The sequence below is a fragment of the Protobothrops mucrosquamatus genome, unplaced genomic scaffold (genome assembly GCF_001527695.2).
Source record: "Protobothrops mucrosquamatus isolate PMUCROS unplaced genomic scaffold, P.Mucros_1.0 scaffold41, whole genome shotgun sequence".
NCBI classification, from domain to species: domain Eukaryota; kingdom Metazoa; phylum Chordata; class Lepidosauria; order Squamata; family Viperidae; genus Protobothrops; species Protobothrops mucrosquamatus.
In genome coordinates, this window is record NW_015386423.1 from 1,190,622 (window position 1) to 1,217,477 (window position 26,856).

General features: G+C 57.1%; 2 protein-coding genes across 2 annotated transcripts; one reads left to right on the forward strand and one right to left on the reverse strand.

The window, feature by feature from the left end:
• The first annotated feature begins 62 nt into the window (after positions 1-62).
• Positions 63-17,832, forward strand: WWP2 (WW domain containing E3 ubiquitin protein ligase 2). The gene is made up of 22 exons (XM_029283236.1): positions 63-228; positions 675-737; positions 1,827-1,974; positions 2,305-2,426; positions 5,371-5,511; positions 5,933-6,029; positions 9,347-9,436; positions 9,640-9,814; positions 11,249-11,303; positions 12,599-12,680; positions 12,931-13,059; positions 13,516-13,594; positions 13,697-13,768; positions 13,844-13,932; positions 14,314-14,473; positions 15,547-15,680; positions 15,971-16,111; positions 16,258-16,378; positions 17,069-17,173; positions 17,312-17,408; positions 17,520-17,592; positions 17,676-17,832. The coding sequence occupies exons 1-22, from the start codon at positions 63-65 to the stop codon at positions 17,773-17,775; spliced, it is 2,439 nt and encodes an 812-aa protein (XP_029139069.1). The 3' UTR covers positions 17,776-17,832.
• A 3,208-nt stretch (positions 17,833-21,040) lies between these two features.
• Positions 21,041-23,287, reverse strand: PSMD7 (proteasome 26S subunit, non-ATPase 7). The gene is made up of 7 exons (XM_015811450.1): positions 23,155-23,287; positions 22,960-23,051; positions 22,789-22,881; positions 22,602-22,699; positions 22,440-22,520; positions 21,767-21,858; positions 21,041-21,540 (listed from the first exon to the last, which is right to left on the reverse strand). The coding sequence occupies exons 1-7, from the start codon at positions 23,226-23,228 to the stop codon at positions 21,102-21,104; spliced, it is 969 nt and encodes a 322-aa protein (XP_015666936.1). The 5' UTR covers positions 23,229-23,287; the 3' UTR covers positions 21,041-21,101.
• Between the last annotated feature and the right edge of the window lie 3,569 nt (positions 23,288-26,856).

Genomic DNA, 26,856 nt, shown 5'->3' on the forward strand with positions numbered 1-26,856 from the left:
GACGCGCTAGAGCGGCACTGACGCCGGGGGAAGTGCCGCATGTCCGGTGCCCCCCCCGACTCATGCGACCGCTCTGCTCCCCACGCTCCGCTCGCTGGTCCGGCCGTGCCCGGGTGACCCGCCGTCACGTGACGGCTCCAGAGGCGGAAGCGCTCCGCAGCCGAGCCGGGAATCCCCAGTCAGAGCCGGCGGGGCCCCGGAGGTCGCAGTCGCCGCGTCGCTCCGCAGGTGGGTTGAGGGCAGCTCGAGCCCCTTCTCCTCGGCCCGCTCGGGGCTGCGTTCCCCGCTGCCCTGGCGGGAGGGGCGCCTCGGGCCTCCCACGGCGCGGCGCCGCCCTCCGAACCCCGGTGCGCCCGAGCCGCCCGGGCCCGCCGAGCCAGGCGGGGCGGCCGTAGCCGCCTCTTTTGCGCCTCCCCGGCTTCCTCTGGCTAGCCGCGCCGTGACGGGACCTCGCCGCCCCCTCTGGGGCTCGCCGAGGCTGCCCCTTTCCCCGAGTTGCGGCGGAGCTAGGGCTCCGGGCTCATCCCGCGGTGCTCGCCGCGCTCTCGGGCGGCCCAGGGGCCTCGGCACCAGGTCTCTTTGCGGGGCTGGGACGAGAGCCCGTCGCGCTGGGGATGCTCTGCGGACTGCCCAGCCTGGAGCTGAGGCGCCCCGCTGTCGCCCACCTCTTGCAGGTCCTGATGACCAGATGGCCTCCGAGGGGCTTGCTGGGGAGAAATCTCCGCTGACTGTGAAAGGTGGGTCCCGCTTTACCTTAAGGCTGCCCTTCTAACTGCCCCCCGCCCTGTATTTGGCTGGGCCCCCTCCTGCCAGGGGAGGAAGTGCTCGCCTCCCGTCCGGCCAAAGTTCACAGCCAGCAACAGATTTTCTCTGCTACAGTGTCAGCAGGGCAGCCTCCCTCCTCCTCTGCCGTAAGGGAAGAGTGAAATGCTGCACTTTTTTCTGGTGGAGGAGCCCACGGTGCCCTCTGGGGGGGGTGGGGACTGGAGCTCTGCCTGTGATCCCAAGAATCGTCTCCTGGCAGCTTTCATAAGAGCAGATGCAGTTTCTGAACCGGCAGGAAACCAGCCCTGTCATGGCTTCCGTGTGCAGGGTGACGTTTCCTCGAACCATTCAATGCAGCTCGGGTTGCTCAGCCTAGGCCTTACTGGGGTATGTGCAAAGTGTCTGTCTCCTCCCTTACATGCACCCCTTTCTTTAAAGCTCACACACACTATCTAGAAAGCTGTCTGCGTAGTGTTTATTCTTCCTGTTTAGTGACCCTGAAAAACTTGACCACTCCCTGCTTGCCCCTAACTCTGTCCTTTGGAACCAATAACTCATCCTGGTACAGATGCAGCATAGATGGGGGGAGGGCCTCGGCACACCCCTTGCCCATGGAAGTGCCTGCTTGGGTGGCCCCTTCAGGCTGGCCAGCTGCTTGCTATGCCCCCTGCGTGCCACTAGGGGGCTCCCAAAGCCCAGCAGCTTCTCCCACAGTCTGGTCAGCCACTGGCGCTGCCCTGATGCCCTCCCTCCCTCATTGCTCCCAACTTTGCCACCTGGGAGGTTTCCAGGGAGATTTGGCTCCAGATGTGGGGTGCCTAGAGGGTGCTCCCTCAGTTTGGCCCATCGAGACAATGGCTGCTTTGCATCTAGGAAGCTTTGTCTAAATGCTTCCAATTAATTGAAACAAAAGTTGGTGTGCATTTTTGCCCCAGGCCCTCAAAGGACAAATGCTTCTGTGTGCAGAGTGGCCTGGATAATTGGGGGAGGGGGAGGGGAGGAGGGGGGCAGAAGTTGGGATGAGTGCAGGCGGTCACATCTGTCCCTTCTTCCTTCCACAGTTGTTTCAGCAAAGCCCAAGGCCCAGGGCCGCCAGTCTCGGATCACCTCCTTTGTGGAGGTAGTAGTAGATGGACTCGCCAATGAGGCCAAGAAAACAGGGAAGCAGACCGGGAGCTCCGAACTGCTCTGGAATGAGAGCCTGGTGCTGTAAGGACTGGGGCCCTGAGCATTTGGGGGGGGGACAGTATTGTTCCCTCAGCCATACATTCCTGCATCAGCTGGGCTGCCTACCATAGAAGCAGCCTCTTGCTGACCCAGGGCTGGGGGCTGTGCCAGGCAGACCTGCAGGAAGACTGGGTTGCTGGTTCCTCTGCCTCCAGGTTGGTCTGCTCTTAAGAGCATGAATCGAAGAGAGACCAGAATGCTGGGTGCTTCTGTCTGCTGCTCTTGGGTCCTGCTTAGGTTTCCCCCCATTTTTAATTGTTTGCCTGTCAGCCTGGTTCTAGGGGCTCAATAGCCCATCCTTCTCTCTCCCAGGAATGTCACTTCTCAAAGCCACCTGGATCTGAAGCTCTGGAGCTGTCACACCCTGCGCAATGAGCTGCTTGGAGTGGCGTCCGTCAACCTCTCCAGCATGCCGAAGCAGAGCAAGGGGAAAGGTATCTCTGCTCCACTGAGCCCTTCCTGGCCTCACTGGGCCTCCTGGCAGCAGAAACAGGAAAGGAACAAGGCCACCTTGTGAGCAGCTGGGCGGCCTCCTAGGCCCACAGTGGGGCGATGGCGGCAGCAGCAGCTTCCAGGATGGAGATCATCCCTCCTCTGGCTGCTGGCCATCTGCTGCCCCCCTTGGCAGCTACTTGAGGTAGCCCTCGGCAGCTGTGCTGCATAAAGGTCTCCATTCAGGGGCAGCACAGCACTCAGTCTGTTCAGCCCAGCTCCTCCCCCCCCCCCCGGGTCCCATGCAGAGGAAGCTCTCGCCTCCTGAGGGGGGCTGGGCTGAAAGAAAACGGGGAGAGCCAGGAGTGGGAGCTCCAATCTTCTGGTCTGGCAGTGTTGGTCCTGCTACCTTGGCGCAGGAGCATCAGATTGAGTCAGGGCCCTCGTGTGAGGTTCTGGGAGCCATAGCTGCCCTTGGAAGAACTGGGGCCTTTGGGGCTGCCTGGGCCCTGAAGCGCACTTAGTGGCTGGGGCCAGAGGGCAATACTGGGGTGAGCCTCCCCTTTTCCCATCTGCTTGCTCACCGGAGCCGCCGTCCTCTGGATACAATGCTCCTTTCATAAGGCAAAAGGCAGTTTGGGGAAGCAAATGGAGACGGTTCTGCTGCATACAGAATGGAATTTGCCTGGCCTCAACTGCAAGAAAAGGCTTTGAACACCAGCTGGGCCACAGGGCTCTGCGGTGGACACTTCTCTAGCTGCTGTAACCCAGAGTAGGAGAAATTCGGGGCGATGAGGAGGCCTGGCTGCTCCCATCACCTGCATTTCCCAAGGGAAGAGCTGCCATTTCTGCCCAGCTTTCCCCAGGAATGGGTCAGCCGATGGACTTCACATCCCAAAGTCTTTGGAAGGCACCAGTGAGGGAGAGTGAGGAGGGGGAGGCCAACTGGCCTTTCTGAAAGAGTGCCTGGCCCTTGGCTCGGCTCCCTCTTGCCATGCTCTGCCCAAGAGGTGCCACTTGATGGGAAGAGCAGATGTGGGTAGACTGACCACTGGTGGCTCTCCTTCTTGGCCATCCTTCTTTAAGCAATGACCCATTCCAGCCAAACACTGAGGCAACAGAGTCCCCAGGAGCTGCCTTCAACCGCTTCGTGGGGTCCAGTTGAGTCCTGGTCTTCCTGCGCCCTGCCAATTGCCCCTCCTCCTTGAGTTTGAGGCTGCTTGTTGGCCCCTTCTGCTCCTCAATGGCCTGTCGGGGGGGGGGAATGGGGGAGACAGGCAGCCCTTTGCAGCTTGAGCAGAGGAGGTGGTATGAACACATCCAGGCCCCTCCAGCACCTCTTTCAGGGCCTCTTTGCTCTCCAACCTTAGCGGGAGGGGTCTCCCTTTCCTGCCCGGCCTGATGAGCCCAGCCCCAGTGCTGTCTTGCAGCTGGGCTGGGAGGAGGCTTTGTGCCAAAGCTGGAGGGGGGTAGTTGATTTCCTGATCGTGGTTGTACCTGGAGGAGAGTGTGTGTGTGTGCAGGAAGGGGGGTGTTAACAGAAAACCAGTCAGCTCTGGGTGAATTACTGAAGAGCCGAAACAGAGCCCTCCCTGCCCCCTTCCAGTGTGCCCCCCCTAGTTTTTGTAGCTCCAACCGGTGCCAATGGTGGCATGATGCAAGGAAGGAGGCTCCTGAGCAAAGGCTGGCTTATCTCTGCAGACAACAGCCGTGCATGCTGCTGCTTGGCGTGGGGGCTCTCCTGGGCCAGGGAGGGCAGCCCCTCCACCAGGACTGTACCCCATGGAAAACTGGGTATTGGGGCCCCTGCACACACAGAGCTGTTCAGCAGCCTTTCAAGACTTAGAAGGGGGCTGCTGCTTCTCAAACTCGGTGCAACCTGTTACTTCCAGCTTTTTCCACGGAGCGCCTCTGGATTTCCAGATCTTAAAATATGGAATCAACACTGAAAACAGTTTTCCAGAAGAGCTCTGAGCGCTATTTAAAAAAGAGAGAATGCCATATTATGTAACTCAAATTATGGTTCTAAAATTCTTCCCCCCCCCCTTTTTGGCAATTTTAATGTGCTAATTGGTGATTAGTTGCAATTCTGGTGTGCTTTTAGGTACCCTTTTCAAACACTTCTCCACCCAGCCCAAAATTAAGACTCTTTTCCTTTCTCTCTATACCAAATCTCCTTTCTGTAAGGGGCATTTTTCCCAAGTCCAGTTCCATTTCTCTTTTCTGGAATCTGTTCCTCTCCCTCCCCCAGACTCCTCATTCAGCCTTCGGAGGTGCATCGGGGACCCTGCTCTCCCCCTGCCGTGACTACTGCCCGAGACTCCCTCTTCCTGCCCCCCCCAGTGGGAGTCCCAGCCAAGGGAAGCTCTGCTGCTTGGAAGCCAATTCAAGGCTCAGTGTGCCTTTGTGCCCCTCTCTGGGGATCCCCATTGGGCAACTGAAGGGGGTCTGGCCTTGATGGGACCCACAAGTGGGGCTTTTCTTATGAGGGGATGTGCTGAGTCCTCCGCTTGGAGGGGGGCCTCTCATCTTTCTGGGGGCCAAAGAGGATCTGGGTAGCAGCAGTGGGGAAGTGGACTGTTGCGATGGGGCAGAGCAGAACTTGAAGGTCTGTATGTCCCATATTCTCCCCCAGCATGAAAAGAGAGGTCTCCGGGGCGCCTGCTGAGCTCTCTAGTGGTGGTGGTGGTGGGGGGGTGTCTCTGCAGGGTGTCCTGAGCAAGGCTGCCATCTTTGGGGTATTTCACGCCAGGCTGGCATCAGTTCTGTGCAGTTGGAGTTGGGCCTCGAAGAGCAGGTGGGAACAGGGACTGGGCAATGGATCCTGCAGGGGGTCAAGAGCTGGCAGCTCTGCTCAGGCTGCCCGTGAGGAGGAGAGCAGAGCCCTGGGGTGAAGCAGGCTCAGGCATTGTGGGCGCTGATGGGCGATGGCTTTCACCCTCACAGTGGAGAACAAGCCGATGACCTTGAACCTGCAGGCAGAGAACAAAGGCGGCCTCCTCTCGGGTGGTGAGCTGACGGTCTTCCTGGATGGGCCTGGCATTGAGGCGGGCAGCCTGCCTAATGGCCCTGTGGCAGCAGGCGAAGGTGAGCGAGGAGGAGCTGCCCAGGACGGGTGGCCCTTCCTGTCCCTGTCCGCCTTTGCAGTAGGGAGGCTGTTCCCTGGGGAGCCTACAGGAGCCCTGTGCCTCACCAGCTGAGCCCTCGAGGGACGAGGAGCAGCCTCTGGGCAGAGGCTCCTGCTCTGCGGCAACTAAGCCGAGGGTGGCACCTTTCAGGGGCTGCTAGTGCAACTGGTGCTTTCTGGGAATGGGCTCTGAGGTCTGCCGGAAAGCACCGACCCAGGGAGCCGCCCGAGGCACAAAGGGAGACGCCTCTGGGCACCCCAGAGAACCCTGAACCTTTTCTCCAGGCCTGTCTTCTATTGTAAGCCCTCAGTCCTGGGGGGGAGACGGGGCAGGATGCTTGCCAGGCTTGGCTGTGCATTCCCCATTTCTTGCAATTTCAGGGCCCCAGGGAGCCGGGAGGGAGCCTGGGGGCCCAGCTGCTTCTCCAGAGAACAGGCCCCAGGCCTCCAGCACAAACTGCCTCGGCGGTTGGTCCAGGTAAGGCTCTGGGTGGGAGCGCCCCACAAGGGTGGAGAAGTTGCCCAAAGGCTCCTTGGGCTGCAGGGGGAGGAGAGCCAGCCCTACTGCTCCCCCCAAGGCGTTCTGCCCTTCCCTTCCCTCCTTCTAGCTGAGGTGGTCCTTCGGGGCCCTTGCAGAGCCCCTGGCCAGACGCCCTGTGGGTCAGTTGGCTGCAGCAAATGCTCCCTCAGGGGCTTCATGGGCTCCATCTCAGGGCACTCCTTTGTGTGTGTGCTTGGGGGGGCTGACTGCCCCATTGACTGCACCTTTCCTGAGTGAGGAACCGGTGTCAGGGATGGGAGTTGCAGATGTGTCGCCCAGCCCCCGCTGCTCTGGCTGACTGGGCTCCTTTGCCCCCCCCCCCCAAGTCTCCTCTGCTGCTCTGCCCATGCTGGGCCTCTGGTATTGTGGCTCTGTGCCTCATGCAGGCTCTTGGATGGGGGAGCTGAGGCCCTGGCTTGCTCTCCTGGGCTGTGGTTGCCCCCCCTCCGCCTCTTGGCTCTGTGGGCCCGGTGCCCACCCCAGCCTTTCCCCAGCAACACCCTTGTCATTTCCCTGGTCCTATTTTAAGCTCCATAAGCTTTGCCATGTGACTGCCTTGGTTCACTTCCACAAGCTATTAAAAGATAATTGGCTTTTAGGAGCCCAAGTTAGGAGCCCATAGGAAGGTACATTCAGCCCTCTCAGCCACTGCTAGTCGTCCTTTGGAAGCAGCCACTGGGTTTCTGGGAGCCTCTGTGTGGGGGGGTGCGTCCCTGCCTGCCTGCCTGCCTGCCTCGTACCGCATGCCAGGGACAGCCTTGCACCCGCTGCCCCTGGGCTTGTTTCTGCTGTTTTCTCTCCCCTTCGCCTATGCCCAACCTGGTGTTAGTTCCAGGGCATTTTAGATGTGTGGGATCATGCCACCCCCATCGGGTGAGTCAGTGAGTTGATTATATTGTATTAATTGATCTTTGTCATCAATCTTATAACATGGCTCTTTAGTGGCTCAGGAAAGGGGACAGCCCATTTTTCTGGAGCCTGCCTAGCTGAGGATTCTGGGAATTACAGTTTGCTTGAGAGGCCTCCCTTGTTCTGCCCTGGGTGGTTGAGTAGCCCTTGGGGTCCTGCAGCGTGAGGGTGCTGAGCAGGGACAGAGGAGGCCAGCTTTCCAGCTCTGAGCCAAGCCTGCCCAGCCCCTGTGTGGCTCACACGGTGCATCCCAGGCCAGGCACCAGGGCCCACCCTCTTCATGCCAACCAGCTAGGCCCATCCAAGGCCCGGTAGAGATGCTGGCACCCAGTAGGAGAATTGGTGGCCATCTGTGCCAAGCATCTCCTGGGGCTGCTAATCTTTGGCGCTCCCAAAAGGAGCCCCGTCAGACCCCAGAGGGGGCATGGAGGCCTCCTGGGCATTCTGCCCAGCTCCCCTCTTGCCCAGGAGTCACAGGAACTGAACAAATGGTGCAGTGGCAACCCCAGACCCTCTTTGTGAACAGGCCTGGAGAGGGGGCTGTAAGTGGTGATCTCCTCTTTCTTTCCTCCCCAGAGCACCCAGGTCGGCAGCGGAAGCCCCAAGGCAGAATGTGGCCACCCTGGATCACAGCCCAATCCTGAAGACCCAACCTCAGCAGCTGGGCAGAGGCCTGGAGGGCAGCCAGAGCAGGACAGGTTGGCCTGGGCAGAGGGGAGATGCCTGTCCAGCAGCCCCTAAGTTAACAGTTGCATTGTGGTGGTGGTGAGGCTCCAGATGCTGCACTCTGGCCGGAGCTGTTGGGAATTGTGGTTCAGCAGCCCCCAGAGGTGCCTGGGGCCTCTGTGCCACTGTGGGGAAGCCGTGGACACTATTGAGCCAAGGTAGGGGGTTCTGTCTTTGCAGTGAATGGAGAGTCCGAGAGCTCTGCAGCCGAGGCTGAGGAAGAGGGGGCTGGGCCCCCAGAGGGATCCCCCCAGCCCAGTGCGGCTCACCCCCCCGCAGAGGCAGAGGAGCCAGGCTCAGGCAGCCAGTCCTCCCAGGGGGCAGTCCAGGTGCTGGAGACTCTGCCATCTGGGTAAGGGGCAAGGAGCCCTCCACCTTGAGAGCCAGAAGGGAGGGAGTGTCTTTGGGTTTGTTCAGCAGATGGGAGGAGGGGGGGGGGCTTTGGGGCAGGCCTGGAAGGAGAGGCCGGCAGTCTGGCACACAGCTCTGGCCTCCCTCCACAGAAGGCTCTTTCGCCTGCTGACACCCCCCCCCCGGAGCCCAGCCTCCCGCATTTTCCAATGGAAGCGCTCCTAGTACTGTGTCTTCTGGGTGGGTGTGTCACTGCCAGGTACTCAGTGCGTCCTTGTGTAGTTGTGTGAGCCCTGTTCTGTTTGGCTTAGCGGCTGCTGGAAAAATCCCAGCCTCTCAGAAGCTCTTTCATCCCCTGCCTTGTCCGGGGATCGGCTGCGGTGAGCAGAGAGTCCCTGTGGTCCGGGGGCCCTGGGCAAGACTCCCGTGTGCAATCCCTGAATCACCTTTCCCCCAGAAGGTGGGGAGGGGAGTCCCTGGTGGCTTCACACCCCGACTTGTGCTTGCCCTCCGTTCTTCTCCAGCAGCCCAGAGCCCCGCTTTGCCCAGCCCAGTTGGCCTGGGTAAGGGCTTCAAAGTGCTGGAGCTGGGCTTTGCAGAGGAGACGGTTTCCTGGGGACCCCATTCAGGAGGCCCCTCCCCAGTGGACTTGCTGGCTGCCCCCACTTCCTGTCCTCCAGCCCAGCATCTGGTTCCTATCAACAGTGCGTCTGGTCCGGGGACAGCCAGCCGTCCCCATTAACCCAGGGCGTGCGCCCGCTCACCAGTCGCCTGTCTCTGCTGCACACAAAGGTGCATTATGCTGCTTGCCACAAGCACAGTACAGGCGCGAGGCCGGGCCTCTTGCTCAGCCTGGCTGTCCTGCTCCCAGCAAGGCGCATCTGCTGCAGCCGCCCGAGAGACGAGCAGCCCAGGTTGCTGTGCTTGGCCCGCAGCTTGCTTGCAGGTTCTGTAGGGGGGGGGGGAACAGCAGCAGCTGTCTTTGCTGTATTTAAGAGTCTAGTCCTCAGGACTTTGAGCGCATGAGGTCCTTGACCAGGGAGATGCCTGTCAAGGGCTGCAGTTCTCCCTGGCCAGACAAAATTGGGAGGGGGATCCTATTTGAGAAGGCAGAGATTGCATTCAGGCACTTGCTATGAGTCCCCACAAGGCCCAGCTTCGTTTTCCAAGAGATTCCCAAACCCACAGAGGGAAGTCCGGGGGCGGGGGGGGGGAGACTCTGGGAACGGCCCTCCCAGTTCCCCTCATTTTCTCCTCCTTTCCTTCAGGTGGGAGCAGCGGGAGCTGCCTAACGGGAGGGTCTACTATGTGGACCACAACACCAAGAGCACCACCTGGGAGCGCCCCCTTCCACCAGGGTAGGTACTGCAAGTTGCAGGGCTTGGCCTGTGGGATGTGCCTGTGGCACCCAAGGGAGCAGATTCCGGCTTCAGGCAAGGAGATCGAGGGCGGTGCCCCCCTCCCACTCCAAACACCCCTTGACCCTGGCCAGCAGCCTGGAGGTGCCGAACGCCCACAGACATGGGGGACCCTGACAAGGCCGCCTCCCTTTTCTGTGTAGCTGGGAGAAACGTGTGGACCCCCGTGGCAGGTACTACTTTGTGGACCACAACACACGTACCACCACTTGGCAGCGCCCCACAGCTGAGTACGTGCGCACCTACGAGCAGTGGCAGAGCCAGCGCAACCAGCTCCAAGGCGCCATGCAGCAGTTCAGCCAGAGGTTCCTCTACCAGGTAGGGGCCGCCATCCCCCCCGGGGATACCGCTGCAGCACGTCCTTCTCTCAGAGGCAAAAGACGCGGCTGGAAACTGACACCAGGTCTGAAGGAAGGGGGGTTGGGTCCTGCAGTTCAGGCAGACCCCCCTTGAGGGTCTTCTCGAGCATTCTCGAAGTTGGAGGATCCCAGGATCTTTCTGGCTTCACTGAATCTTCCAAGAGACCTGGAGAATGGGGTCCATATATGGGAAGCGGCCATCTTTAATCCAGACGGCGGTCAGACGAAGGCAGGCAGAGCAGGAGCCAAAAGCCCTTTTGGCTTAATGAGTTGCCCTGAACTGCGTTGCTCAATAGCACCAGATTCAGCCTCACTTCACAGGTTATCTGGAGCCTCTTTAGGACTCTCGGCTGCCCAGCTCTGAAGACACAAGTGCTTGGCAGCCCCTGGCAGTTGGCTCAGGCGGAAGCAGGGGCAGCCGTGCAGGGCATGGCAGGTAGCTAGGTGTGGAGGGAGAAAGGGAAGGGAAGGGAAGGGGAAGGAAAGGAAGGAGAAGGGAGGGAGGGAGGGAGGGAGGGAAGGGTTGGAAAGAGAGGAAGGGCTCCATTCCCTAGCGTGACAGGGCCAAGGACGCTGGTGGCAGGTCGCTCTGAAGAAGCACCTCCAGTGCCCTTCATTGGCAGCACAGTCCTGGGGCTGGAGTGGCTAGGCGTTTGGGAAGCAAAGTCCCTCACAAGCTGCTATGTGCAACTTCACAGTGTAGGCTAGGATTCAACTCCCCCCCCCTCTTTATTGGGTGGGAATTAGCCCCACGCACCTTTAGGGCACAATAACTGCTTTTTCAGCCTCCTAGCTCTGACTACTCTGGCTGGCTGCTCTCTCTGGAGACCCTGCTGAGAGCTGGGGAGGGGGCTATCTAAACAACCGGCTGTGGCGGCTGCTGCTGACAGCTGTGCCGCACCTCCCGGCCCACCCCCTTGGCCCAGAGTTGCATAAAGGTGCTTTGTACCGGCCTGGGCGGAGGGGGGTGCTGGGGAGACGCCTGTCTGGGTGGCATGAATGTGCCCTCTCAGGCCGAGCCTGCCTCGCGCCCAGGCGCTGGTTTCACGGCTCCGTGCGAGGGGGAGGAGGCGGTGGTGGGCGGCAGGCTGAGCCAGGAAGCTCTGGGCGTGGCGGGCTGCTGGGAATGATTTCATTGGAAAGGCCTGCGATATTTTTTCCCTGTTGCGTGTGGCTGGAGGAGGCTGGCTGTGGGGCTGTGGTGGGGCTCATCGCCTCAGCCAGCACGGGGCCAGAGGCGCTCCCACTCTTGCCCTGAGCAGGACACGCCAGATGCCGCTCGGCTCCCCTTGAGCCCCTGGGCAAAGTGGGCAGCGCCAGGGGTGGAAGAGGAGCCACCGGCTGCTGCCTCCAAGCCTGACCAGCCTGGCACTACTGGCTTTGCTTTTTCCAGTCCTCCGGCACGGCCGCTGACAATGACCCCTTGGGTCCACTTCCTTCTGGCTGGGGTAAGTACTTCAAACTCCAGTGCAGCCTGCTCTGGGCTCTGAATTCAAATCCTGCCTTTGTAAATCTGCCTACTTTCTTGTCCCCTGCACTGAGGGGCCTCTGTTGGAGTTCCTGCATTCACCCCTTTTTCTTTTCACATGTGGGGCAAAGTGGGGAGGTGGAAACTTTGTTGCTGATGAGCCCAGCTTGCCTGGGAGATCCCTGAGAGCTGTGCAGGTAGGGGAGACCGAGGGAGCCCCAAAGTCCGTGACAGGAATCTTGGGGGGGGAGTGATGAAACAGCCTCATGGCAGCTTTGTGGCCCTTGCAGTGCAGCACAAGCCAGGGAACCAGGAGCCCACCTGCTCAGGAGTGATCTCCACAGTCCTGTGGTAGTGAAGCCTAGTGAGAGATGGCTTGGAGCTGCACCAGTCCAGGAAGCTCTCAGTGCGAGGCCTCCCTTGGGCAGCCGTTCTCTTTCAGCCCAGCCCATCTCGCAGGGTTGTGGGGAAGATGGGAAGCAGCAGCATTCTGTACGCTGCCTGAAGTCGTGCAAAATACAGCTGGGTTATCAAAAATGCTCCAAACAGCTTTTCTCCCTGCCTTTTCAAGGGTCGGAGTCCCCCGTTCTTAGGGCAGAAGAGCCAAATGGTTTTTCTGGGGTGCTGTGAGCATTCTCAGCTGGGCAGGGGAGAGGGGTGCGGGGCTGGGGGCAGAACAGAATGGCAGGACCTTCAGACCTGGAGGAAAGAAGCAGGGAGGAGAGGGGGTCTGCCACGAGGCCCTTCAGCAGGACTCCCAGTCGTGCTCCTTGGGCCCCGAGGCTCTGGTGGCCAAGACGGTCCCAAGAGGCACAGACTATGTGCAGAGGGCCCAGCAGCACGCAACCTGAGCCCGATGGGACTAGCGTGGGCCCCTGGTGCCTTCCAGGTGCCCCTGCTCTCCGCTTGACCTTAACCAGCCGGCCCCCTGGCCTTTCTCTGGGGCCGAGACTGAGCAATTAAGCGCCCATCCCTGGGCCTATACTACCCTTCTCAGGTGGGGCATTTGTCCATCACATGGGTTAGAGAAGGCAGTCCTCCGGGGCCCATCTTAAGCGGGTTTAGGCAAGGGGGTCCTGGGGGCCCAAAGAAGGGAAGGGCCTGAACCAGAGCCCTTCAGTGTCAGCAGACAACCCCGGCTTCGGGGTGGGGCGTGCTCCCGGCTTCCCTCCTGGTTAGGCTGTTGGGGGTAGCTGTGCCAGATCTTTTCAGAGGTCTTCTTGGGGCTCTGCACTCTTGTCCAGAAGTGTCTCCCCATCTCTATTTCCCTTACAGAGAAGCGGCAGGACAACGGGCGAGTGTACTATGTGAACCACAACACCCGCACCACACAATGGGAAGACCCTCGCACTCAGGGGTGGGTAGCACACCAGCACGCCTGAACTGCCTTCTGTGGCTTGCCAGATGGAGTCCTAGCACCCCTCTTAGTCTGCTGGCTGGAGGGCCAGGCTTGGGTGCTCCCCCCCCCCGTGTCCTGCCTGCTCCTGGAGGGGCCTCGAGACAGGACAGGATGGGCCCAGCAGGGAGGGAGGGAGGGAGGGAGGGAGGGAGGGAGGGAGGGGATGCGGCCAAATCACTAGCTGGGCACTCTTCCCTCCCATGGCCAGGATGATCCAGGAGCCGGCACTGCCCCCCGGCTGGGAGATGAAGTACACGAGCGAGCGGGTACGATACTTTGTGGATCACAACACCCGCACCACCACCTTCAAAGACCCCCGCCCTGGATTTGAGTCTGGGTATGTCCCTCCCTAACCCTAACCCTAACCCTGACTGCTCTTTAGAAGGCCAGATCCTGAAGTTGAAACTCAAGTACTTTGGCCACCTAATGAGAAGGAAGGACTCCTTGGAGAAGAGCCTGATGCTGGGAAAGATTGAGGGCAAGAGAAGAAGGGGACGACAGAGAAGGAGGTGGCTAGATGGAGTCACTGAAGCAGTAGGCGTGAGCTTCAATGGACTCCAGAAGATGGGAGAGGACAGGAAGGCCTGGAGGAACGTTGTCCATGGGGTCGCGATGGGTCGGACACGACTTCGCAACTAACAACAACATGTCCCTCCCTGCCTTGCGAACTCTGTGGCTCCGGTGGCCTTGCGAAGCGAGGGGGGGCTCCTTGGAGCTGGCGCCCTGTATGGACAGCTGGGCCTCTGGGCGCCCCAAGTGCTGTGGGAACCTTCAATTCTGTCTCCCCTCCTAGGAGCAAGCAGGGGGGCTCCCCGGGCGCTTACGACCGGAGCTTCCGCTGGAAGTTTCACCAGTTCCGCTTCCTTTGCCATGTGAGTCCTTGGGGAGGAGGATGGGCAGTGCCAAGGGACGGCTGGGGGAGGGGGGCTGGCAGCACAGCCAGTAGGACCCTCACGGCCCTTTCTCCCCCACAGTCCAATGCCCTCCCCAGCCACGTCAAGATCAGCGTCTCGCGGCAGACGCTCTTTGAGGATTCTTTCCAGCAGGTGAGGCTGAGCCTTTGCGGGGGAACCCCTGTCTGCCCCCCCCCGTCTGACCCTCATTGCGGCTTCTCTTTCCAGATCATGAACATGAAGCCCTACGACCTGCGGCGCCGGCTGTACATCATCATGCGTGGGGAAGAAGGACTGGACTATGGAGGCATTGCCCGGTGAGTGTCGGCAGGGCATGATGTTCAACCCCCCCCCCGAAAAACTTTATCCAGTCCTCCTGGAAGGTGCGGAAGAAGCAGGCAGAAAGGAGCAGGGCAGCCACGGACTCCTGCCTGCCGAGGGCCGCTAGGAGTTCTCGCCACTGCTGCGAGGCCCCCTCCGCGCCCGGCCCTGCCAGGGGCACCTGACGTGTCTCTCGGTGGCCCGCCAGTGGTTTTACCCTATGGTAGGTGACCTGGTGCTGTTCTACCACAGGGTAGAACCACGGACGGGATGCCGGGCTCTACACCGCGCAAGGCAGCCAGGGCTCGGGAGAGAGGCTGGGGGGGCCTGCTGAGGGGGGGGGCAAGGAGCTTCACCGGCCACTCCTCTCTCCCCAGCGAGTGGTTCTTCCTCCTGTCCCACGAGGTGCTGAACCCCATGTACTGCCTCTTCGAGTATGCTGCCAAGAACAACTACTGCCTGCAGATCAACCCTGCCTCCTCCATCAACCCTGACCACCTCACCTACTTCCGTTTCATTGGCCGCTTCATCGCCATGGTGAGCCAGTCCCTCCCTTCTAACCCCAGGGGGACCGAAGCTACGTCCCCCCCAAAGTTCTGCCCAGCTGGCTAGGTTTAAAGCCCAGGTGTCCGCCCACCTTCAGTGCTTTGGGCAGAGGTGGGCTGGTGGGGATGGGCAGCAGCCTGGCTGGCCCGGAGCGCCCCCTCCAGAGGCAACTTGTTTGTAAGGGGGGGTACTTCATTTGGAGCAAAAGGGCTCCCCGACTTGGTAACCTTGGAGGGGGAGAGCCACCTTAGCCTAGAGTGGCCAAGTGAGGTAGAATCTGCTGGCACAAATCTGATAAAAGACAGATGATTTTGTAAGCTCAACTGATGCCTTTGAATGGCCTTTATTAGTCAGGGAGGGTGGCGTGTGCTGCTTCGCCCCTGGGCCAACTGGGCATTTCCAGGCCCTTTCCAGCACCGCCTGCTCGCTCGTGGGGCTTCCTTTGGGGGGCCCCCTTCCTTTCCTCTTGGGGAAAAGGCAGGCCTGGGGGGGAGGTGTCAGGTTATGGGGTCTGGCTGCCAGCAAGGGAGGGAAGGAGCAGGGGCTACAAGACCTGGGTGCTTTGAAAAGGAGGGAAAGAAAAAAATATCGGGAAAATAAGACAGTGCATTTTGTAGGCATGAAAACATTTCCTTTTCTTAAAAAAAAATCAGTATTCCGTCTCTGCTTAAGACTGCCTTGTTTCTTTTAGTGTACAAATCAGGCATAACTGAGGCTGGCCTAACTGCAGATGCAAAGGGACACAGGCAGTGGCCTTTGTGTTCCCTCTCCAAACGTAGCCTCACCGTTTCTTAGCAGAGAGGGAAGAGGCAGTGCCCTCTTCACCAGCCCCGGTGGTGGGAAGCTTTGGCTCTGCCCCCCCCCCCTTACACCCTGTGGGCAGCTCTGGGCAGGCAGGCCTGTGGCAGGCTGCTCTGGGGACACTGCTGGGCTTCTGTGGCGTGACACAGAAGGTGGACAGCACAGCTGTTGCTTAGAGCCCAGTTCAGCTGCTGAGATGCTGGACCGCCCTTCGGGGTCTTGGGGACAGGACTGGCGCCTTGAGAGGGCCCCTCTCTTTGCAGGCACTCTACCATGGCAAGTTCATTGACACGGGCTTCACCCTGCCCTTCTACAAGCGGATGCTGAACAAGCGCCCCACCCTCAAGGATCTGGAGTCCATCGATCCCGAATTCTACAACTCCATCCTCTGGATCAAGTCAGTTCCCCCGAGGCCCGTCTGGGGCCCTGCGCAGGGGCACCCTCAGTGTCTGCGGGAGAGCAGAACCATCCTGGAGGGAGGGGGGCAGGGGGCTGGGTTTCTAGCTGCCAAGCCCCTTACGCTGTGGTTTCTTGGGGTTTAGAAGGTGTTGGGGCAGTTTAGAAGTCGACATGGGGAGTGGTCTTGGAGGGGTTGCTGGCCAGAGTTCTACTTGGCCTTGTGGAAGGCGCTTTGAGGCCCCGGTCCCCGTCCAGGAGGCCACTCCAGCTTCTCTCTGGCGCTTGCAGGGAGAACAGCCTGGAAGAGTGCGCCCTGGAGCTCTACTTCATGCAGGACATGGAAGTCCTTGGCAAGGTGACCACCCACGAGCTGAAGGAGGGCGGGGAGGAGCTCCGGGTCACTGAGGAGAACAAGGAAGAGTACATCATGTGAGCTGAGTCCTCTGGACCTTCCTGCTGGTGGCCCTGGGGGTGCTTGGGACCCCTGCAGGGCCGAGCAGTTGGGCCACCGGGTTTTGCCAAGGGGGAGGAGGGCAGGATCTGGGGGTTGGCTGAGCGGCCTTCTCCCCTTGCAGGCTGCTGACTGACTGGCGGTTCACACGGGGTGTTGAGGAGCAGACCAAGGCCTTCCTGGACGGCTTCAACGAAGTGGCCCCTCTGGAGTGGCTGCGCTACTTTGACGAGAAGGAACTGGAGGTGAGCAGGCTGCCTGCCACGTGGGAGCAGGGACCGCCACTCTTTTCTCAGGAAGCTGCCGGTCCCAGCCCTGAGAGCCAGAAGCCTCACAGCCTCATCCGGCTGAGGGAGGCTCTGATATTTGCTCAGGGTCAGTTTCGGGTTTTGGGCCCCCGAGTCAGTTTTTGACTCCTGGAAGCTCCTTGCAGAGGTCCCTGAGGTTTTCTTGGCAGGCTTTCCAGAAGTGGTTTGTCATTGCCTTCTCCCTGGGGCTGAGAGGGAGTGGCTGGCTTTCGTGCGTCTGCCCATTTCTAGCCTGGTGCTTTAAACGCAACACCAAACCGGCTGTATAGCCAGTCAGTCAGATGAGCTAAAAGTACTCCGAATGAGAAGGGCGTTCTGGGTGGACGAGAGCGTTGCCTTCCAAGCCTCCCTTCGAGGGCCAGTCTCCCCCACGACCAGGCTGGCAGCTCCTGCCCTGCTCCCAGCACTGGCAGGGCCGGTGCACCATCCAGGAAGGCCACAGCAGGCGGTCTTGTTTTATTCCTCTGCAAATGCACATAAGGAAGCACCTTTCATTCATGGCCTCGGCTTCATCGGTCAGTGAGTTGTTGCAGTTTCCTTTGGCCTGCCGAGAGAGCTTGCCTCAGGCTCCCTCCCGGAAGCCTCTTTGACAGGTGGCACCGACCGGGTCTCCTGCTTCTTCCCCAGCTGATGCTGTGTGGCATGCAGGAAATTGACATGAGCGACTGGCAGAAGAACACCATCTACAGGCATTACACCAAGAGCAGCAAGCAGATCCAGTGGTTCTGGCAGGTGAGGAGCCAGAGAGACCAGGAGGGCTCTGAAGCCCCTCAGCCCTTGGATCCTTTGGAAGAATCCACAGCTGGGGGGGGAATGACCCTAGAAGTGGTGAAGAGATCTACCATCTCCTCGCCCATCTGGTGGTTGCAGGTGGTCAAGGAGATGGATAACGAGAAGAGAATCCGGCTTCTCCAGTTTGTGACAGGGACATGCCGCCTGCCCGTCGGAGGATTCACAGAACTCATTGGTAAGTCTGCCCCCCCCCATGGAAGAGTGGGGAAGGAGGGCCCATTTGGAATGTCAGGCATCCTGTTCCCAGATGTGCAGTGTATTTCCTTCAATGGCTCTTCTCCATCAGGCAGCAACGGACCCCAGAAGTTCTGCATTGACAAAGTTGGCAAGGAGACCTGGCTGCCCCGCAGCCACACGTGGTGAGTCAGCATGGCAGGACCTGCAAGACCCCCCCCCAAAGGGAGCAGAGCTGCCCCTGCCAACCAGCCCTTGCCTCTTTCAGCTTCAACCGCCTGGATCTGCCTCCCTACAAGAGTTACGAGCAGCTGAAGGAGAAGCTGCTTTACGCCATCGAGGAGACCGAAGGATTCGGGCAGGAGTGAGGGGTGTCTGGAAGGAGCCTGAGAAGAGCCATCCTGCCTGCCAGGAAGGACAGAATCCTGGGGGGCACGGCATGGAGTGGCCCTCTTGGGGATCGCTGGAGCAAGATCTTGTAGCGGAAGCTCCCCCTGCAAGGTTGGGGGGGGCTGGATCCCAGAGCCCCTCTCCTGCTCCCTCCTGAGCTGCATTTCCCTGGCCTCTCAGCCTCCTATCGTGGGCACTTTGGGTCTCCTGCAGACCCCCCTCTCCCCTTCTGTCCAGCTGCTCTGGCCAGGGCCTTTCCTCACCCACAGAGCACTTCAGCAACCCTCCCGCCCGCCCGCCCGCCTTAATATTACCAGCTGGGCTGGGGCTGCTACAGACTGGCTGGCCCGAGACCTCAGTGGGGGCAGCTTCCACTGGCTGCTCTCCAGCCTGGAAGGTGTGACTCGGGGCAATCCTGCCTGTTCCCAGATAGTGCCCGGCAGCCTCGGCTCCTTTGCAGACCAGCTCTTGCTGTCAAGGCGCAGCCCCTGGCCTCTGGAGAGCCACAGCCGAGAGGCAGGCCTGGAGCCTGGCCACAGCAGGGCCCTGGGAAGCGTCCTTGAAATCTCCAGGCAGAGTTGAGCAAAGGGCTGGCGTGTCCCCAAAAGCAGGCAGCATCAGGGACAGTTGAAGGACTCCCTCATGGTCGGTCTGCGTGTGAACATTTGAATTCTGTGACCGTTGCCCCAGCTCGAGTTTGTGGCAGGGAAGCAGAGGCCGCTCCAGCCCCAGGAAGGGTGGGCTTGTGCACCTTGCACCCTTGGGGGGCCCTTGATCTCCATGGAGGATATGTGTATTAATGTGTATAAAAACATATATGTGAATATATAAATTTGTATATAAATGTCTCTGGACACAAAGAATTGCAATAGCTTTTGATGGGTCCTTAAGTAGTTTTGTACCGCACCATCTGCCTCAGTGATGCCACCTCTTGTGCAATAAACTATCCGCAGCTCCTCATGCGTCTCTGTGCTGGGGGGGGGGGAGGAGGGACATAATCGGCAGGTGGCTCATTTCCAAGTGAAAAGGGATGTGGGGAGCAGCTACAGTGGAAAAGAAGGGAGGTTGAGCTCAAGGGAGTTTCCTGCCTCTTGGGCTGACTCCTGGCACGTTACCTGCATTGTACTCTGCTTGCTGGTGACTGTACCGTGTTTATGGTGTGGGCAGTCTCTGCACCTGCCTCTCTGCTGAATGGCATCAGTCCCGGCGCTGAAGCTGCAGAGCAGCCAAGCCTCTTAAGGCAAAGCCAGATGCTCCTGGTGCAAAAAGGGGCTTGTGTGTTTCCTCTGGCTGGAAGTGGTGAGTGGGTTCTTTGCTTTGCCAGGGGCCGTTCCAAGGCAGGTGCCTAAGGAGAGCACCATGGGCCTGGTGAAGCCTTCTGGGTGGTGGGCGCTTGCCCACTAAGTGCAGAAGGGCAACAAGAGGCCCAGGGAGACCAGGAGCCGAAGGAAGAGAGGGAGGCTGAAGGGGTGTGTGTGTGTGTGTGTGTGTGTGTGAGGCAGCTCTTGGCAGGATCCAGGTGTCCATGTATGCGCTCCAAGGGTGGAGAGGAACCTGATCTGGCACAAAGGGCTCTGCTCCCCTGGCCTTGGCTCCAGGTGCCTGGCAAAGGAGCAGCCAGATTTTGCTTGGCTCAAAGCAGAGTGTTTCTGTTGCGAAGGCAGGATCCTGCTCTTCCCTGGGGGAACAGGGAAGGGCTCTACAGCACCCGGTGGGAAGTCAGGAGGCCAGCAGAGGGCCCTTTGCTAGCCCATGAACATGCATTCCACCAACTTCAAACTGCCTATCGTGGTGCTGCCCCCTTCCCTGCCCCCATGCCCTTTCTACCTGTGAAGCCAAGTGATTGGAGGAGCACGGGCACTAGGGGTGTTTGGGCAGAAGGGTGGGCATCCTTCAATGTGCCACTTGCCACCTCTCCCGTGGACAAAACCCTTGGGGTGGGCCGGTCTGGCTGCTGACCTTTCTCCAAAGGAAATGGAGCTCCCACCCTCACAGTTCCTTTCTCCCAGCCACTTGAGTAGGGAAGCCCCAGGAACACCCCAAGCTCAGCGGGACCCCTGGAAGTGGGCCTCCCCCTTTGCCCAGGAATGCGACCTTTTGATCTGCCCCCTATAGAGGGACTTGGTCTGAACTGCTGGCTCAAACCAGCCCCGACCCTGTTTGTGAGGTTCCAGAGCTTTGGATCGGTCTCTCTTAGTTCATGGCCAGAAAGAGAGTCTATTCTCTGGGGAGGAAACAAAGAGGCGCATCTCCAGCTTCAGGTCATTCACCCGGATTGGCAAGACAGCGATGGACTGGGACAAGATCATGCAATGGCACAGTGAGAAAAACTGATTCGAATTGGGATACTCTTTTAAGGAGGCTTACACATTTTGAATATACTCAGATAGTGGCCAACCCCAGCATTTATTGCTTTGTTCACTACCAAAAATCAGAAATCTAGGGCAGAAATCTAGGACAAACTGTAGCAGTTAAAAAGCTAAAACCAACAAACTTCTGTATGAAACCAGAACATCAACTTTAGGCTCTTCTGGCTAAGCTGGAAGTAGGAAATGCAGAGAAAAATCACAATTTTTAGGCTCTCTACTCAGAAAAAAAAAATCTGGCAAGACCCTTACATGCTTCCCAAATAAGGAAGTGTAAACAGTGCCACAGCGCCTGCTTCCCACAGCAAGTTGTGCAAGAGCTGACACCTGGTGGTGCAAATCACAAGTGCAAAAATCTGAGCTCCAGCTTTTTTAGTATGAGCCTCTTGCTGCCCCTCAGCACAGAAGAGACCAGAAAGAGTCTTCCCTGCCCCATGTTTCCCCCAAATGAAGCAGACACCAGAGCAACCCTTAGATGGCAGGATGGCAGCACCTAGGGAACATTCAGCAAGAATGCAGAGGGGCTGCCTTCCCAACAGCAGCTATCCCTCCTGCATGGATAACTGGGAAGACATTCCAGGCAGGAAGATGTGAAAATCATAGTGGAAGCTTGAATTTAGCTGGACCCTGGCTTAAAAACAACCCCCCCCCAAACTGCCCCTGTGGGTGATGATCCCACCTGCTTTGAAGCCCACAGCCTCCCAAGGATACCAGTGTGGCATCTGGACCGCAAAGGATCCAGGCTTCTTTTCCCCATAAGGGAGAATGAAGGCCCAGTTGCATTCTGGCCTGTCCAGCAGCCGCTGCAAGCACATTTCAGGCAGCCATGGATTGATCTGGCTCTCAGTGCCCCCCAAGCCACAGATAGGGAAGAATCTTCAACCAGAGCAGCCTGGTGCAATTTAATGCTTTTAATTTACAAATACAAAACCTGATTACTATTTCTTCTCCTTCTTCTCTTCTTTCTTGGCTTCGCTTTTTTCCTTCTCCTTTTCCTTGTCATCTTTCCTCTCCTTCTTACTCTCCTCCTTCTCCTGCCCCTCCTTCTTCTCGGCATCTCTGTTGGCAATCTTGTTGTTGATGAGGTTGTGCAGCGCTACCACCGAACGGATCAGAGAGGCCAGGTAGACCACCACCATCTGGTCGTTGGTCTTTAGGTAAAAGGCTTTGACGAATTCTTGCAGATTGACATCTGGCAATAAGTTGAAGACATCCTGGAGCTGGTAAATGATCTGGTGGTTGATGGGAAGCTTGCCAACTGCCACTTTTTCTAAGTAGCTCCTGATATCTAAGAGCTTGGAATTCAGTCCCTTCAAACCATGGACCTGATTGGTGATGCGCTGGGAAAGTGTGCCCACTGTGGTGTCCTTAATGTCGCTGGAAGAGCGAGGGAGGAGGAAGCAAGTGGTGTCAACAAAACAGGCTATTCTCACGGTCATCCTACAGGGGGCTCTTCTGAGTAATCTGAACCCAGAAGGTGGCCCCAAACAGAGACCCAGGCTTCCCAATGGAGAGCTGGACCTTGCACTTGTCTTTTACCCATCCCCGGCCTCTGATGTGGCTGGAAGAACAAAGCACAAACTACAACCTCCCAAGTGTTTACCGCAGCAAGTGCTCCACACCAACTTCTTCAGCTTCCTCTGCTCCAATTTCACTGGTCACATGCTCGAAAGTCTTGGACGTTGGGGTTCCATCCTTTAGGGCCAAAAGAAGACAAGCACGTTGTCAACGCTGCAAATACTGTATATTCTTGCTTTGACAATGTGCAGAACTGTCTGGTATATATATAGTTAAACCAGCAACTAGGAAAGAGGGAGGAGCATAAGGATAGCCCGGGAGGAAGTAAATCACATCTTCCAAGTTGATTGGAAGATGTGAACCATGAACCTAAAATAAGGGAGTGGAATGCTATGCGTAATGGAAGAGAAGCAGTTCTAAGCATTCCACCATGCCGTGCTGACGTATTTTAACATTAATAAATGCTTTTAGGAGAAAACATGCCTGAAAGTCCTTTTAAGTGTTTCGTTACTCAGACACATGACACACGTCATGGCCAAGGAATCTGCGTCTGGGCAGGAAGGGCATCTTTGCAAGCGAGGCATTTAAACAACGGGAACTGAACGTCTACATGATGGCCAGAGCCCCACTCCTGCTCCACCCCAAAGGGAAAAGGGAAGCCAAACCTCCCAGCAGGGGAGGGAGGGAGGACCTTGGGGAAATCAGAGGAGGCAGGGGCTTGGGGGAAGGCCCGGCCCCTGCCCTGCTGGGAGACTCACATCGTGGACCTCTTCCACAGAGATGTAGCCTTCGGTGGGCAGGCCAAGGTCCTTGGGCTTCACGTCGATGATCACCAGCACCTGAGTGGGAGACGCTCGTCAGGCCCGTCGCCCCAGGCAGAATGGACCCCCGCCCCGTCATCTGGTGGGCGCCTCCCTTACCGAGTTGGAGCAGTAGCGCTTCATGAGTTCGTTGATGGCGATGTCGTTCTTGTGCAGCTTTGGGCCGGTGTGGTACCAGCCAACGATCCGCTCGCGGGCTGGGGAAGCGGGGGGGGGGGTTATCCGGAGCCTCGGAAGGGCCCCTGGGGGCCCGGGCCCATCCAGGGCGGGGGGGGGAAAGACTCACCGTTGACCTTCTTGAACATCCCGTACATGTTCTCCAGGTAGTCGTGGTCCAGGAACCAGACCGAGTCGTCCTTGTCGTCCTCGTCGAAGGGCACTGCGGGGGCAGAGCGGGGGGGGCTTGAGCGGGGGGGGGCTTGAGCGGGGGGTCGCGAGGGGCGGGACGCGCACTCACCCGCGAAGCTGTTGGAGACGTCCAGCACCTTCTTCTGCCACGAGCCCAGTAAGACGCCCACCACGCGCTTCTGGTTGCCCACCTTCCCGATCCTGCCGAGGCAAGCGGGGAGGAGGTCAGGCCGCGCCTGTGACTCAGCAGCCCGGGCGGGCCGGGCAGGGGAGGGCAGGGGAGGCCGGGCGGGCGGCTCCTCACCTGTTAAAGTGGTCCACCACGCTCAACAGCACCAGCGGGTGCACCACCACACGCTCCACGGCCAGCTCCGGCATCGCGACGGCGACGGCGACGGCGACGGCTCCCGGCTCTGCGGCTCCCGGCGTGCTCCGCGGCCAAGTCACGGCGCCATCCGGGGCGGGCCTCCTGTGAGCTTCCGGCGCGGGAGGGCCGGGCGAGGGACAGCTTCAGGGGCAGTTCCGCCCTCCTTCCTCGAGCAGAAGAGCGGGCCGGAAAGAGCGGCCCCGAGCGGACGCCTGTCGTGCCGGACCCGGCCGGGCGGTGGCACTGTGCTGGCTTTTGCAGAGCTGCTCCTGGATCCGCCGATGGCCGTTCGCGGGTTGCATAGATTCTATTTTATGTATCATGTCTTCTTTTATTATTTTATTTTATGGTTTTTTTCTTTTTTGGATTTAGTTATTTTTTCCCTGGGAGGATTTTTGCCGCTTTCCAGCAGGAGGAGCCGTTGGGTCAGCCAGGCGAAGGGAGCTCCTTTTACCAATATACATATAAAATCCGAAGTTCAAATTAAGGAGCTCAATAAGTAATTTAGCGCATTGATTTCTGGGCATCTCTTAAGTGCCATTACAAACTACGGATATTTTAAATGCTATTACCTAATAGAAGGCATGTTTTAAGCACCTTCTATTGATTTTATAAATGTTTTATTTTGTTGCCTTGGTTTAAAATCATTTTAACTACTGAGTAATCAAGAAGAAATATATTGTTGGTGTGAAATACAGTCAAGTTCCTAAAAACCTTTGACATTGTTAACTAAGCAGTTGCCGCTGTGCAACCTGCTGTTGGGACAGGAGAAAAGGGTCTCAGCCTCGACCCCCCCCAACCTCGAGGGGTCCTGGTACCCTGCAGGGATCGCCCCCCTCCAGGACTTCATCAATTAATTGGCTGACAGCAGATTTAAAGGGGAGGGCAAACTGGGAAAATAGATGTTGCGGAAGGGCGCTTGGGGCTGGGCACTGGATGGCTATTTACTCAAGATGCTCCCTGGACAGAAACCCACCCTGACATTAAACCGCGTAGAGACACTTAATTTGTCCAAACACTCTTCATTGGTGGAGGACCTCAGCTGTGAGCCAAGGAGAGGGAAAGGAAGGCTGCTCAGTTTCCAGCCTTAGTCAAAAGGAAGCTGCATTTGCTTGCAATAGGGATAATTCACCCAGCTTCCTAATACACACCCCCCCCCAAATAAATGAAATTGCTCTGAAGTAGGCATGAAGAGGATAAACATGCAGGCTTTGGGCACAGGCTGCAGATTGGTGGAAGTTTGTGACATGTTGTGAGCTGTCAACTGGCCCGACATGGCTGGGTGATCCAGGGCGAGTGCTTAACAAGCAGGTGGCTCCAAGGTGGCATTAGAGCGTTGCCAGGAAGAGAAAGTCCAGTGGGCTAAACTCAGTTTCGCACCTGGGAAACACATGATGTCTGGCCCATAACAAGACCAATTCCCCAGGTGTTGGTGTTGGTATGGATCCTGCTGGAGCAAGCAAGAACAGCTGCTGTGCTGCTCTTTCCAAGTAGGCCCAGCAATGGCCAGAGCTGCCTCCAGTAACCTGAGCATTAGCTGAGGAGCACCTGGCAAAGAGCACATACAGGCCACAGGCTGGCATCGCAAGAATATTACATTAGCGTGCCAGAGATTTATACCTGAAAATCCATTTCCGCATGGAGATTGCATTTCCCACCGGAGCACATGCCTTTAGAATTGAAATGCCATTTTTTTTGCCCAGGGTGAGGTAAGGGCTCTAGGAAAAGACAGACGGCTCCTCCAAATCTTGAATGTGGCTTGTCCCTTTAGGACAGCTGGGTTCATGGGTGATGTTGCCCTAGTCAGGAGGGATGCCAAGCTCTGTTTGTTATTAAAGGGAGCAGCCAAAAGCTGCCTAGCGAGCACAGCGGGACAGCTCCTCAAAGGAGGAACAGTTTTCTGCTTTGGGTCCAGCGGCACAAGGCAAACATCTTGGGTGGTCATCTGAAATCAGATGAAGAGGACGGTTTATCTTATTGCCTTTTTTTAAACATGCTGCCCTTTCTGCAGTTATAATAATTAAAACTTCTAATTACCTGTAATTATTTTGCACACCTTGAGGACTAGCAAATTCTTTAATATGAAGCTTTATTTGTATCAAGCCAAACTTCAAAAGCTTTCTTATTAACTGCTGTCAGTCCTGTGATTTACAAGGGCAATAACAATCTGGAGGGGGCGCATTTATCATAGAGTGCAGCACACCAGGAGCCATTTTTCTGCAGCAGTAAAGCCAAATGATCAAATGAGTTCTTTTCTTCTCTAACCTTCTTAAGATGTGTGGGGGGGGCAAGGGGGGGCTTTTTGTAGCAGGGCTGTCCTTCTGCAGCTCCCATCTGCCTGTGGATGGCTGATTATAGGTCTGGAATAGCAGATGCCCTGAGTGAAACAAGCATACTTCTTCCTTTCTATTAGTTACCAGGATTATTTATTCCCCCATTCTTAATTTTTATTTTATTTGCATGAGACCTTTGAGATTGGGTGGGAGAAACTCCTATCTTTCCTTCTTAGTAAAACTTGAATGATGCTGATTTAGGATACATTTATAACAAAGAATTGTTATTCCAGTTTGTAATGCAGTGTTGGGAAACAGAATTCAGTTATTCTGGCATTCATTCATTCATTCTTGCATAGGCAATGCTAACTATCTTTTGTAACAAAGAGGTAGCACACTTTTGCTTTGCTTCCTGGAGAATCATACACAAGGCACTATCAATTCATTGATAGTTAAATTAGTGGAATTGTAAGTTAATTGGTTCATGGAACCAGTTTTCAAAATCTATGTGTACATTTTCTTTAAAACAAAATTGTGTACCTACCTAATTGTTAAAAAAGAAAAAATGACAAACATTATTCAATACAGTCTTCATATTTCTCATTAGATTACATCACAATGAATGCCTAGTTTTCCATGTGTTTTTAAAGCATCCAATTGAAAGTGCTCCACGGAGAGAAGAAACATCTGCTTGCAATGGAGGAGGCCCCTGGAGGACCACAGTGTGGCAGTGAGGTCCCGCAGCAGCTTGCATTGGTCCTGCTAGCTGTGAGTTATGAATCTGAAGCCAACACATCTGGGGAGCACCTGACTAGGGAATGTTGTCCCAGGTGGAAGCCGTTACTATAGCAAATCTGGGACTCTCTTCTAACCAGTGGAGTCCACATCTGGATTGTGTAAGCTCTGTTGGTTGGTCCTGGGTAACATCTTCAGCCTGTTTGCTCTAATTTTATGGTGGTGCTTAAAAACAGAGCCAGGCAGAGTTTGGCCAGGCAGAGGCTGGCCCCTCTGGATATGGCTGTAAAGGGAATTGGGTGCTATTTCTTATGCTTACTGTCTTGGTTGATCTTTTGTCTCTGATATTTTAAGTTAAAAGTTACAGTTTCTTTGTACTCCAAGGCATATTTTAGATGCCAGTTTCTAAAGCCCTAAAAACCTGTGACTTTCTACAGCAGTTTGGGGATTATTTTTATACAAATGTGTGCTTTTCAGTTGGCTCAAACCCTAAACAAACCCTAAACAAATACACAGACTTGCAGTTGTGTTTCCTGTTAATCATGTATGGGGAAACTGCACTGAAGGAACCAGCAGAATGCTAAACAAGAATTGAAAAAACAGATGTTTTCTTCCATCCTATTTATCTTGC

Excerpts from the sequence above, each read along its gene's own strand:
- WWP2 (XM_029283236.1), top strand. The coding sequence starts at position 63 with ATGCGACCGCTCTGCTCCCCACGCTCCGCTCGCTGGTCCGGCCGTGCC. Across the intron at positions 13,769-13,843 it reads TTGAGGATTCTTTCCAGCAG|ATCATGAACATGAAGCCCTA; the intron begins GTGAGGCTGAGC and ends TTCTCTTTCCAG. Across the intron at positions 14,474-15,546 it reads TTGGCCGCTTCATCGCCATG|GCACTCTACCATGGCAAGTT; the intron begins GTGAGCCAGTCC and ends CTCTCTTTGCAG.
- PSMD7 (XM_015811450.1), bottom strand. The coding sequence starts at position 23,228 with ATGCCGGAGCTGGCCGTGGAGCGTGTGGTGGTGCACCCGCTGGTGCTG. Across the intron at positions 23,052-23,154 it reads GTGGTGGACCACTTTAACAG|GATCGGGAAGGTGGGCAACC; the intron begins GTGAGGAGCCGC and ends TTGCCTCGGCAG. Across the intron at positions 21,859-22,439 it reads CTGTGGAAGAGGTCCACGAT|GATGGAACCCCAACGTCCAA; the intron begins GTGAGTCTCCCA and ends TTGGCCCTAAAG.